We start from the raw sequence: 14265 nt of genomic DNA, 5'->3' as shown, positions 1-14265 counted from the left end.
CGCGAGCACTTTAAATTCGTAAAGGCCATCGGGAGATATCAATGCTGTTTTTCCCTGTACCGTTCATCGACCTCGGTCAGCCAGCAGCCGCTTCGCAAATCCATTGATGACAATACTGGGCATGTTAAAGTCCATCTAGTGAGTCGTCTATGCGTGGGAGAGTTTAGTCGTCCTTCCTCGTCACTTCGATAAGTTTCCGGTAATCCACGCAAAATCAAAGAGTGCCGTCTTTTTTGTTAAAATGTACGACGGGCGATGCCCATGGACTGTTCGAGGGTTGGATGACGTCGTCGTCGAGCATCTGGTACACCTGCGAACGTATCACCTCTTGTTCTTTTTGCGACACTCGGTATATATGCATGCTGTTGGACTGGCCGTTCAGCATAGGTCCATTATAATGCGGTGCTTCCCGGTTGCGGTCTGCTTAATTTTTGATGTCGACGCAATACGGTCACTAGACATTATGTGCATATCTGCTCCTTCTGCGCGGGGGAGAGCTGTGGATTCCCATCAACAGTACTGGCCACTGGAGTGTCACATTCGGCGGCTGTGGAAATCGTACTGACATTAGAAAATGCTTGGTCAACAACGGCTTCGAAGTGCGCCGTTACTGTTCGCTTTGCCGAGTGTTGGTACTCGCCACTGAAATTTGTAGCCAAAAGCTGAGTCCTCAAACGTATAGTGTTTCTGAACTGTGTCACGCTATATAACGCATCTGCGTGTTGCACCCCTTCATGCCTTGCTAGCTGGAACTGCGGGAACGTCATCCTGAGGTTGCTGCTTGCGAGCTGCTTCGAGCAAAGTATACGTGCCAAAAAGTTTTTTTTTTGAGCCGCATATGCGTCTCATTATATCGTGACGTACGTAATCTTGTCGGGATCACCGCATGCACTTGACGTTTCCTGCACAATCTTGAGGGGCCATTTCAGCAAAACGAATCTCTCTGCTTCATTCTCCGCTTCGCGACGCTTAATTGAACCAGCGGTGAGTGTAGGGGCGTTTGCCTTATCTCTGTGGCACGTATGTTTTTGTACGTGCACATTTTATTGATTGGTAATCTTTTTGATTGGTAGCTCATTGGTAAAGCACCAGATGCTTTATTCAACGCTCCTAGGTGCAGTCCCTGCATGGCGGTGGAAAGTTATCTTTTTATCCACTTCTCTTTCTTCACATTTACATTACGAACACTTCTAACCATGTCACTATACTGTCACTGACGTCATTATCTGCATGTTCTCATTTATAATGCTGTGAGACTATTTTCTGTGCCTTTGTGCAAAGGGGTAAAAAAAAAAGAACCTCACCAATAAGAAATCACTTCCCAAAATCTTGCTATTTGTCATTTTGTGTAATATGACAAGGCCGTCTAATGGGTACCATGTTGACATGAATACCGAAAACGCGAGTGTAAATGAGAGTACTTTTTTGTCGTTCTGTGTTGTTGTCGGTATGCTATTTACTGCGCAGCTAAGCCTTCAGAACGTATTCTATTGACCACATTCGCAGCAGACCTTTTTTGCAGCTGGGGCTAGGAGGTTTGTTCAAGAAGAATTTGTTGATCGACTAGTTGGTACGTGTCTCGATATATACAGAGTACTTGCAGCGCTAAAAAGCGAGAACCAATGAAGAACCAAACAAGCTTTTCAAAAAATATTAGTTGAAAACAGCGCCAGTGCGTGTCGTTTGTGTCTCTTTTGGTCGTCGTTTCTTAGCGCTGCAAGTACTCGGTATGTATCAAGCTCAAAGTTTAGTGGAAGTGATCTATTCAACCCAGCGAAGAAAAAAAAATATGGGAAGCGCAAAATTGTATCAGGGTCCTGTTGTGCGTGATCACAACATTTTCCGGGTGAATTAAATTTATACTTCTAATGCTATTATACGTATACGGTATCGGACAACAAATTGTCTTGCTTTATAATACAGGTGTTCTTAGCGCTTGCAGTCAATGTTAGGTTTCTGCCTCTAACTTTCCATTCAATTTCTTTTTCGCTACTTCCTGTACCAGCGTTTTTTCGGGTTCCATCTGTTGCCTTCTAAGTCTGGCTTCTGAGTCACAAAAGTACACCTTTGCTAACACCACATAACTTTTCACCGGGCTTTTAAAAAATGAATGAATGAATGACCATTTTCTTATGAAGTTGTAGTTCATTGCCATTGATTTGAATTCAGCTAGGAGACCACGATCATAGACTGCGCACGCCTACGACCATCATAGCATTCAGAGCAAAGTATCGCTGCTTGATTTGGGCCTTGGCAGTTTTTTTTAGCCCGAAAACATCTCTAGAAGCTATTCACCGATTGTTAAATATCATCTCATCACGTTCACATTTGCAGGTCCTCGGCAGAAGTTCCTACGACACCAGATGTGACTGGATCCAGCATTGTAGGTAAGATTTGCGACACAGCACCGGTAAAAGCAAAGCGAACATATAAGAATAAACGACTAGTGGTCATGTATTTTTAATAGAGCTGCACACAGAGTGAGGAACAGCTCAACAAGCCGAAGCTAACTAAAGAATCAGTTTAAAGAAAAGCTAGCAATAGTTTCGTGTACGAATACAACCGATGAGTGAAGCTACTTAGAAATGGGACGCAAACGCATCCGCCTGATTCAGCAACTGGCTTTCATGGAGGTGTTAGGGTGAGTTTGCGGCGGGCGTGGTGCAGATCGAGCCACCTGCGCCCGCACTCCCACTGCGCCAGGAGCACAAACCTGTTGTATTGCTCGGCGTGCTTGCGAAGCGCAGGGAGCTTCGACGACGACGGTGGGGTGCGGCCCTAAGACGCTTCGCTCCTAAACGAACAAACAAATCGTTCGAGTGATGATAAGTAGTGATACTGGCCATATAAACAGCTATGACTCGGAGTGTTAACTATGTGCCAAGCATTGACATTCGCCAAGCATTAGCAGTAAACACGAAAAGTGTCACTAGTAAGGGTCATGTACCGTTACTTCTCGTCGTAAGGAGAAAAAAGATTACATTTCTCTCACTTGATATTATTCAAGCCTAACTGTGTCGTGAAGTTTGCAGCATCCATCGACAGTGAATGGGTCATACTTAACAAAGGGAAGTGCATTACTCCTATATATGAACAGAAGCAGTGAAACCGTATTGAATAGAGCGAGCCGATGACAGAGTACAGTTTGTTTGCTTAGGATCTCTACTGGGACATGTAAATTAAACAAATATGCTAACCTTAAATGAGTGTAGTTCAATTGATTAAGCTCCTGTAGTAGAAAAATGTTCATAACAGCTTTTTGATGCTAGTCGAAGTGCAATTTCTGGGCAGAATAACCTCAGTCATAAGTACATAACACCCGATTACCTACACAATATATCCTCATAATATACCTATAAGCTACATGCATTCATAGTATATCTTGAAATACGTATTTGTTCTGAAGTTTTATGTAAAAAAAAAGTAGATTAAGATGTTATTATTCAGCGATTCATCTTGAAACGCTTCTTGAACTACAATAAAATGCATCACATCCGCTTTCCGGATGTTTCACTGCAGGGAAGACGCTGTACCTGACGCCGTTCATTAAGGCAGGCAAGCTCGAGCATGCGAAGTCGCTCAGCAAGGTGGGACGCATCGGAGCCGACAAGGAAGTGACCAGCTACGCCGGATACATCACTGTCAACCCAGAGTTCAACAGTAACCTGTTCTTTTGGTTCGTACCTTCAATGGTAAGTAAATCGTACTGTCCGAGCATGGGTATTTTTCAGAGTGTTGTTGCAGAGTTCTTGTGTGCTCGTATGCCGAAGAATAACTTCGGTTGCCGCAAGTTTGACCTCGTGTTTTCAAAGGGTTCAAGAGCACCTTAGTACCCTATCTGACAAATGCCTATTTACTTGTAGTCGCATGAGAAGCAATCCCAATAGCATATTTGAACTTCAATTACAATGCAAATTTATAACGAATTCATTTTAAGCAATCGTAATACATGTGCGTAACTTTCGCATGACATATCATGAAAAAGGAGGTGAATCTACTGGCCAAGTAAGGAAGGTTACACAGTAGCACTAAAAGCTGCAGGCAGTGTGGAACAGTGTTTCCTATATTCTACAGCGACGCTGGTGCCCACGGCCAAGTGCGCGCTAAAGTTCCAAACGTCCATTTGTTGTGCGGTGGCCCCCGTTTTTCATTTTCTCTTTAGCTTCACATCCCTTTTTCTCTCCCTCACCCCCCTTCGGCACCTTAGTTATGCATGCATGGCCTGACTATACATGACTATAGTATACATTCTCTAGCCTCAGCAATGGCATTGGCAAAAACTTGTTCCACTGGAGCACGTCCCTAAACCGACATGGGTTCTTGGCAGGTCAATGCGGTCGAATGTCATTTCGAGTTCTGTATCACCAGGAAGAAAGAATGATTTCGAGAGGGAGGGGGACACTCAGCGTGCTACCTCTTGGCTACGCCACTGGGCCTGTGTGACACCATGAATGGCCATGCTGCGATGTACCCTTTTCCCCCTCTCTTTCCCCCCTTCTCACATCAGTCTTTCACCACCAGCCTTTTCCCTCTCCCTGCTATGCCATAATATGCATAAATATGCTGTGCATGCCTATACTGCACATGCGCAGCCTGTGTGACATATAGCGATGACATGAGATGATAGAAAACGGCATGAGTCAATGGTCTCTCCACTCCTAAAAAAACAAATGATCATGTTGGCAGTTCGTAGGTGACAGCAATTGACCTACGCAGACAACTACACTCCACGTACAAAACAGAATATTTTACCAACAAGTTGCATTCGAAGTGTAGGACAGCTGTGACAGGTAGTATGCACTAATATTTCCGAAAAATTCTGATCATTTATGAATAAAATGGTCGATTCACGCTCATTGTCTCAGCTACAGACACGCTGGTGGCAACAGAGATAGTATTAAAGTGGTGTCTGACTGCTATGCATTCACGTACGCAGACTACTCCTGACATTGCTCCTGTGTTGCTGTGGCTACAAGGTGGACCAGGCTCGTCCTCCCTTATGGGATTCTTCGTCGAACATGGTCCGTACCAATTGTCGAAAGACGGCAAGGAGGTCAGGTACCGTGGCCGAACGTGGGCCCGCCGCTTGTCGATGCTTTACGTCGACCACCCTGTCGGCACCGGGTACAGCTTCACCGAGAGCGAAAGCGGCTATGCACGCGACATGACCGACGTGGGTCGCGACATGCTCGAGTTCCTCCAGCAGTTCTTCACACTGTTCGGAGAGCTGGCCCAAAACGAGTTCTACGTCACCGGAGAGTCTTACGCCGGTACGTGACGCTTTCACTTTGCCTGAGCATATGCGGTCACAGGGTGTTCATTTTCTCTGTCTATGTTTATTGTTTCACATGTGTTCCACACTGTCAGGACTTTGCAGTTGGGGGTATATAAGAATACTCACGTTTAAAAGAAAAGGGGTAAATAAAACTGAACCAAAAAATGTATCATATGCAGTTTTCTTAATACATAGATGTCACACTTGTTTAGATACATTCATACATTTGAAATCTACGCCAATGTAGTCCTTCACTGAATGAAATTCACGGGCAGAAATACCAGGTGAACCCATAAGCGTGCTCGAAATTCTCCGTGAGGGGAAGTGAAGTTTCACCACAAACACCCTTTCCACTTAGCCCCCTTCCCCGCCCCCCGGTCAAGTCCGTAAGTAAACAAGCCGACGACGTTTTTATGACGAGACAGGGATTTCACCTCTCTCCCTACTTACATGAATAGAGGGGGAGGGTTAGGCTGCCCATCCTGCGCGTGCGCCTATTGGTTCACTAATGCCATGTATGCATATAATGCAGGTTTTTCTTGTAAAAAAAAAGAGTGTACGTGAAAGTCGTTACTTTATGCCAAAAGGGCATTTTTTTACACATTATGAAATATTTTTCTTCCAAAAGCGCTACGTTATCAGCCGGCTAAATATGTAAAGCATTCGGTATTGTTGTTCAACGAGCAATGCAGTGTGTATGCAGTGCGAAACACATTTCATTCTACATTACCCTTGCCCCACTCCACATTTCAAGCATTGTCTATCCTGCGCAGGCAAGTACGTACCAACGATCGGCGCAGTGCTGCACCAGAACGCCGCCACGATGCGGGTCAAGATTAACTTCCGAGGGATCGCCATAGGCAATGGCTTCACGGACCCCGTCAACATGCTGGGCTTCGGCGAACTTCTCTACGGCTTTGGACTCATAGACCGCATCTCCGCCGACTACATGATGCACGTCGCCGACCAGGCGGCCGACTGCATCCGTTCCGGACTCATGCGAGACGCCGCGGTGCTGATGGACAGGCTGTTCTTCGGCGTGCTACACGAGAGTACATTTTTCAAGAACGTCACGGGCATGCACTACTATTACAACTTGCTTCAAGACAGTCCGCCAAAGGACAACTCCGCGTACATGACTTTTGTGCAGAGACCGGAACTGCGGCGCGCGCTGCACGTGGGAAATCAAACGTTCCACATGTCGCGTACCGCCGTGGCTTCACACTTCTACGAAGACCTGCTGAATTCGGCCAAGCCGCAGTTCACCGTAGTCGTCGAGGGTGGCTATAAGGTGCTCGTGTACAGCGGTAACCTTGACATGGCAATGTCCACCACCCAGACCGAGAACTTTTTGTTGCAGGTGGACTGGGCTCACGCCGGCCGTTGGTACCGCGAACCGCGGACCATTTGGCGTAGCTCCGATGGGCGCCAGCTGTACGGCTACAAGAAGACAGTCGAAAATCTCAACTTCGTGGTGGTGCGAAACGGCGGCCATCTATTTGCTTTCGATCGTCCCAAGGTCGCGTATGAACTCATCACTGCTTTCGTCGAAAACAGGCACCCCTTCAAAGGCTAGTCTTTTTTTCGTTAGACAGTGAACTAAAACATAACGTCTATAGCATGGCCACCAGCTTATGGCGTCACCACCAACTCCAACGTTTCCGCCCCGTCGGTTTTCGGCTGCGGTTCGCGCTGGGTGCCGTGCATTTCACCTTCAAAATATCGTCACGCGGAACCGCTGGTGCGATGTGAGCTGTCGCGGTTAATAGGCTCGTAAAATATACCGCGAGTTCCAAGATCAGAGGGTGGTTGTTTTCTCGCCTTCGCTACCCTTCCTACAGACGCTGTAGATCTCCTCTTCGGCGCTCATTTATTCATAAGACGCGTGAATAATGTCAATACTAAGTGTTTAACCGATAAAGATTGCGCTATTTTCGACTACACATGACTGAATCCGCTTACGCAGCCGAAAGCACACGGTAAAAGGTGACACTGGATCGCGCACGATATCCTGGCAAGAACAGGCGGAACGGCCGTTCGACTCCATGGCCGAGCAGGGCCGGAGGCACCTTTCAAGCGCGACGTTCTTCATATATAGACCAAAAGAGAGCGTATTTCTTCACTGCATCACTCGAACACGCTGCTTGGTCATGAATTGTGCCGAAAAGACGGGGAATGCCAAGAGAGAATAACGCGTTACAAGTGCACGAGCACTGAGCGATGATAGCGCACCATTTACCGTTTGGAGTGGTTTTTTAAACATGGAAAGTTTTAAACTCTTGTAGACCAGTTTTATGTTTTCTAGTTTCCGAGACAGTTAGTGTGACCTAGAAGAAAAGCAAATACACACACTAGGCAGACATGAAGAGGCATAAAACGGGTGCTCATCTGATCTGCATATGATAACAAATAGCTGAAACAGTTGGTAGGTAACTATTTAAAAAAACTTAGCGTTCAAACACGGCATTTCAGGTGTCATGACTTCTTTTTTTGTGCTCGTGTTTGCATGCCAAGTTTTCTATAATGAATACGAATCAACTAGCTTATATATCTCTCTGTTATTCTAAGCTCGATTTTTAGTACTATGAGCACTTTTCCATGTACTCACATTGAAACAGTTCTGCTTTTCTTGGTTTCTTCATTTGCTACTTGTGGACAAGGTAAAAGCGGACGAAAATTGGGAGACCATCAAGTTTTTACAACTTCAACGTGATTTCAAGATCCGCACGCACACAGGCACACGCATGCGAGCACGAAAGCTCACACACAAACACGCGTGTGCACGCGTGCACACTCACTATCGTATTCCCGATAACAAGCGTATACCTTCGCTTCTCAGTGTATGCCTAAAGTGCACCGCAAGAAAAGGCAAAGTGCACACACTTTCTAGCTCCTGTATTTGTGGCATCTACCTCAAGTTTTTGCTCCCGACCAAGGCTGCTTTTTCACTCACAATCAAAGACGCCACCGCCAACACCGGAAGTTCTGCAAAACGAACGTTTTAATACTGTCGCGTTAAGATCGACTTGTCACAGGTGGAACCGAACCCACAACCACCATGTTATTTTCTTTGGCGGTCACTTTTACGTTTATATTCTAGGATACTTCTGTGCGTGTAACCCTGAGAGAGTTAGCCCGCGCCACTCTTAAGCAGCATGGAAAACCGTCAATGAAAGCGTGCCCAGTTCTCAGCTGTTTCGTGGACTTGACTTGCTTGATTTACCTGCGTGCCCTTTTCATGGTACACAATGAGTGAAATGCTCAAGCGAAATTATGTGCAATCACAGTGCACGTGTCACATTACTCCTCGACAAATAAAACTTAATTACAAGTAATACAAGCCTGCTTGGGAGCTCTGCTCCCATGTTTCTAACTTTTCGTCTTGTCAGGACAGTGCGAAAATCGATTTGGCGAAGCTTTTCAATGACGACAATAACAAAGTAATAACTAAACATGTAGAGGTCCACCTCACATGAACATCAACGGCCATATGGGTCACAAAATGTCAATGCAAGTCGTGCCACTTTCCTACAACCAATCGCTCATTTGTTTGATCCGATGTTCCTGATTACAGCGAGAGTAGAGTCGGTGCTGATGCGACATTGTTATGATTTACCGCGTCACAATGTATGACAGTCAGCTCGTAGCTCGCTTTTGTTGAACAAGGTCAAAACATATCACACGTGGAATTTCTATTTGCAACGGGTTTATCGGTTCATAACACTTGCGAGTGATGCGAAGGTCGCGCAATATACTCGTATTATTGCTCTATTATTTTCGCTGTGCACATTGTGCCCGGTTTCTGTGTGTCGCAGTGAACTGAAATTGATTGTGATTTGTCACCGATGCCATTATAGATTCAGATTGGTTGGAGAAGAAAATAAACAATATCAGGCGAAATAAATCCTATCATATCTGTCCATTACTTGATTTATTTGATCTTCTCGATATTAACACGAACACACGCTATGAGCAAAAATAAAAACAGGGACGAAAAAAAGACGTACACGGGACGACCAATAGCCCAACTTTTGGCTTTGACTGCTGGGTTCATTTTTCTTTGTTTTGTTTGTGATCTCTTCCACAGGCCCCGAAATGAAAGTAGGGATCAAGTAAGTTTAGATATTAACTTTGATATTTCTTGAATCTTGATTACACTGCACAATAAGTGTTAACAACGCGCATACACGAAGTATATAGAAAAGGGGGACTTACGGATGGGCGACCCGTCAGGCTATATACTGAGGTTTTACGCCGATCAACTTTATGGAAATATGTAGTAGGATCCTCGGAAAATAAACGAAAAGAAAACATGAACGCATTATTATTATTATTATTATTACCGTGTCCGCACGCTAATTCAACAATATAGGGAGAGCGAGTGTTGTAACAACCCAACCAAGATTTAGGGAATGATCGAAGTCAGAAGGACAGTGCAGCAATAGGAGCTTGATTTGAGCAAGTTGGTTCATCGTAGATACATCGTAGTTACCGCGCAGCAATGTTAAAAGAAACAAAATGGACAGAAAAGAGTGCAATTCCATCGCTCTTGTCCGTTCATGATGCTTTCCCGACCGTTGCCACGCTGCAACTACAAAATAAGCGAAGGACTTGCACGCTTTCAACTCCAGTATCTTTAAGACTTCGGCATAATAAAGCTCACTGGCTTAAGAGTCGTTCGGAAAAAGCCAGATGATATCTGTAGAGAACAACGGGTAAAGTGCTTTATTATTGAAGCCAGAGTAGTCGCCTGTGGATAACAATGTACTGGCGCAGATATTTGAAACAAGAAAAAGGAATCGATTTTCGAGAAGAGAAAAAAAAGTACGTATACTACTCAGCACATCGTAGTGGAGCAGTGAAATGCCAGGACATTCACCTTGCAAGAACAGCGGAAGGCACATATGCTTCACAAGATCTGGTATTTACAGCATGTAGATAGAAGTTAAGATCACTCAGGAAAAAAATAAAAACTAAGAGAAAAAACACAGACAGAAACAGAGGCTATGGTAGGAGTGCCTTGTAGAAATAAGTGCTTATATGAAGTAAGAAAAAAAACATGGCTGATCCCACTATATAGAAATCGGTAAAACACAAGTGTGAAACGTGTTTTTAAAGATGTACTGGAGCGTTTATTGTGCATTCTTCCAGCAACGGCAACAAGTTCAAAGTCAGATTAGGAACGGCAAACATCTAGAAACTTGCAGCGCACAGCCCAAGCCCGCACGATATTAGCATACACAGAACGACCGCGGCCTAACAGCTGTAACAGCTCGACACTTGAAGCGTGCTGTTCAAACAGAAAAAAAAAACACGCACAAAATGACCACACAAGATACACAGGACAAGCGCGAACAACTGTCACAATTTTTTCTGTGTCGTGTGTCAGCATCGCGATCCTTTCATAAACGCGGCCGTGGCAGCGTGCGAAGTGTCCTTCGTCCTCTCCCGAATTACGAGTCTGACAAGCGCGCGTGCAGGAGAGACAACGCTCCGCGGAGGCGGCGCTTCGTGGAGACGACGACCTTTAGAGAGAGCCCAACGCGAGCCTGTCGCGCCATCTCGCCACTGGTAACAAAAAGGCGCTAAAGTTTCGAAGGTCTGAGGACTGCCAAATGGTTTATGGTGTATATAAATGGCTTATCGTTAGTATACCCAACAATATACGTTCTGTGGCGTAGCGACTGAAAATCGAGAGGTTGCTGGTTCGATTCCGTGTGAAAAGTGCTTTCCTTGTGTTTTTTGCAATGTTTTAGTATATATTTTCAACATCACTTCCGTGACGGAAGTACGTCAGCGCAGCCGTGGTAGACTCCGGCATAAAACACTTTCGTGTTAAAAAAGAAGACAAATAGCTAGAAGGCTCACAGCTGAAGATGAAGCGACACATTGTCGTAAGAAACAGGCTATAAGTCACTGCCTAATAAAAAAAATACCAGTAAGCATCATCATCTTCTCGATGATGCACGATATAAGAACGACAGAAAACTGCAGCACTTGCAGTGCTTAGTTGAGTATACAGAAGGATAGCTTGACTAATGTTCAGGTGAAAACATTGATGCAGCGTATCCGCAAAAGTGTAGCAGTTAGAGCACACGTCAGAGTAGCAATACACCTACAACATAATCTACACCACTTAGATATGTCGGGCCATCTCCAGTCTATCTAACATTCGCTGGGTGTGTGTGTGTGGAGCGGTGAGAGTAGCTGCTGGTTAGCGATAGACTTGAGATTACAACTCCATTTGATTCCAGCTCTCCGTTTGATTCGCGGGTTTGATTTCAGCCGTTGAGGTGGTATTTCTATGGAGGCGGTATGCTAGAGGCCTGTGTGCTGTGCGATGTCAGTGCAGGTGATCAAAATTTCTGGAGCACTCCACTACGGCGTCTCTCATCACCATCTCATGGATTTGAAGCGTTAGGCACCAGACAGTATTACTGAAAATGTGAATAGTAGCGCTGCCCTTAGGAAAAAAAGGTCATTGCAATAATCAACAGCAATGCTAGATCATAGATTCTATCGCGATATCATGTTTAATTGGGTCGACACACTGTGATCAACTCGGTCGTACGAACTTAAAATTCAGACTCATCTGCCAATCTGAGTGTGAGAGTTCGCTTCACTGCAGTGATGTCAAGGGCAGACGCAGATTAAGTTACACAGAAAGTTTATTTCCAGGTAGTGGGGAAAGGTCCAGTCATCGTTTGTACATGTGTTTGTATATGTGCGCCTCCACTGATACGCGCTAAATGTAGATATTGGGAAGCGGGAGGGGAAGTGGTTTAGACAGTTAGAACCCGCCAAATTTTTGGAATATTGAACGTCTACATACACACACGCGAAATAAAAAAAACAGGATGGGGTTTGTATGATCGATCGATCGATCGATCGATTGATTGATTGATTGATTGAAAAACATCATTGAACGAATATGAGATACAAGAGTCCCTAGTCCAGGACTCCAGTGGCCGAGCGTAATGCGGAAAACCTTTGTGCGTCTTCGAGTCAGCTCGAGTGAGGATGGCCTCTCGGGACTCGCTGAGAAAGATTTGAACTATACCCGAAACTACTCCCTAGCAATGCCATTGGTGAACAGATATTTTGTAACAGATCAAAAAGTGCTTCCAGTCAAATCCTATTATCGCACAATCGTTATCAAGTGATTCAGCGCATGCCTTCCCTGCTGAGCGTCACTGCACTTTCAGCCCCCTCTTTTTTAAATTTATGCAGCTAGTTGGGACATGCAATAAAACACACCCACGTAGAACGGAGAGAGAGAGAGAGAGATGTCAACGACAAGCAGGGAGGTTACCCGGGAGAAAGTTTCCGGTGTGCTACCCAGCACTGGAAAAGGGGTACGGGGGGGAACAGAAAGGTAAAAAACTACTAAAAGTGAGAAAATGTATTTAAGAAAAAAAACTATTGAAGGAGAGAAAGAGAAAGAAAACATGCTTACACGCTTAAGCACAGAATTGTCATGGTTGTTTAGACTGACCGACGGATGGAACAGATGGAAGGGCTGCTGTAACGCTGACTGTTACGAGTATCAACGTGAGCAGCGAGCACATCTCGAAATGAGGAGAAGGAAGAAAAAAAACTTTTAATGACACTAGCAGTTTATTTGGCTCCCCTCCACCCACTCATTTGGGAGGCATAAATACTTACAGGCGTGACCTCTCACGACAAAAAGCTGCGCGTTCGTATTATTTCGGGTTCTCGAAAAAAAAAAGTTTGAAAAAGTTTGATTGACCTGGATATGCACGCGTGCGAAAACAATACAGATACAATCGGTGCGTGTGCGAAGCAGCGGTATCAAACTAGGAGCTAGACACGGGCTGTAACTACTACATTTGCACTTCACTCAAACATTGTGCACGCCAGCTGGTAAGCCATGACTTTTAGCGTTAAAGAGGTGGAGAGAAACTTTTTTCTCGGTTTTGACTGATTATTCAATTTTCAAGGACTCTATTTTTAATTTCACTATCATAGGCTCACTGTTAAAATCGTTGTGGTCTAAGAAATATGGTGCGCGACGATTACGGGTCACAGCAGCCACATTTCGGTGTAAGAGAAATGCTAGCGGCAGGGGTGGTTAAATTTACACGCACATTTATTCAATTTATAGACAGCTCAAGGGTACCAGTAGGACACTACTTACGTTAAAAAAAAAAACGTCAATGATAAAACTTACGGAACCCTGCACAACGGTCTCCGGATAACCAGATACCCAATAATAATAATTAATACCTGATATAGCTGATAAAAGAGGATGACCGCCGCCATATAGCTTAACTGGTTGATTATCGGGTGCATTATTTGAAGTTTACTGGCTCGGTATCTGCTGCGGCGGCAAGTTTCATTTTCATGCACCCTAACTTCTTCTCATTTACATCTTATAGTTACGTTACAAATAACGTCCCCTATACTATCCTTGCCAAGACCAGGGTTGTGTAGCGGCGACGTTGCTCTGCTGCCGACTCGAAAGTTGAGGTTTTGATCCCTGTCGCGATGGTCAGATTTTGATGCAGGTGAAATGATCGATTGATTGATATGTGGTGTTTAACGTCCCAAAACCAGCATATGAATGCAGGTGAAATGGTTGAGTCTCGTGTACTGTGTGATATCAGTGCACGCTAAAGAACACAACATGGTTAAAACTTCCGGAACCCTCCACTGCACATCTCTTATAATCATATCGTGGTTTCGGCTCGTAAAACTCGAGATATTATTACTGTTAAAATAGTGCATTGGTTCTCATTAACATGTTATTAAGATTTAACCACTACCCTTCACCAAGCACACCTCGATTGTTTCCAACAACACCACACATAACGGGCTGATATAATTCAAGTCTGGAAATGGTGAGTCCCAGGCATGTATACGTTGTGGCCTTTATGCAGAGTAGCTGGTAGTGACAGTAGTGCGTAGGCTACAATGACAATATTTGAGCTATAGCTGATGATCAGCGCCTCTCGAATTTCATTTTTGTC

At 44.7% G+C, this 14265-nt stretch overlaps 1 protein-coding gene across 2 annotated transcripts in view; it reads left to right on the top strand.

Annotated features, from left to right (window-relative positions):
* The window catches only part of LOC119172774 (venom serine carboxypeptidase), a 20447-nt gene extending 11252 nt beyond the window's left edge, over positions 1-9195 (top strand). For both annotated transcript variants that reach the window (XM_075893272.1, XM_075893273.1), the window contains exons 2-5: positions 2335-2387; positions 3520-3692; positions 4937-5270; positions 6049-9195. In XM_075893272.1, coding sequence (XP_075749387.1) covers positions 2335-2387; positions 3520-3692; positions 4937-5270; positions 6049-6851 — 1363 coding nt within the window. In that variant the 3' untranslated portion in view covers positions 6852-9195. The remainder of the gene's footprint in view (positions 1-2334; positions 2388-3519; positions 3693-4936; positions 5271-6048) is intronic.
* Positions 9196-14265: the final 5070 nt, after the last annotated feature.

This window comes from Rhipicephalus microplus, chromosome 4, assembly GCF_043290135.1.
Source record: "Rhipicephalus microplus isolate Deutch F79 chromosome 4, USDA_Rmic, whole genome shotgun sequence".
NCBI classification, from domain to species: domain Eukaryota; kingdom Metazoa; phylum Arthropoda; class Arachnida; order Ixodida; family Ixodidae; genus Rhipicephalus; species Rhipicephalus microplus.
The sequence above is the reverse complement of the archived record's forward strand: the minus strand, read 5'-3'. Positions and strand labels throughout refer to the sequence as shown.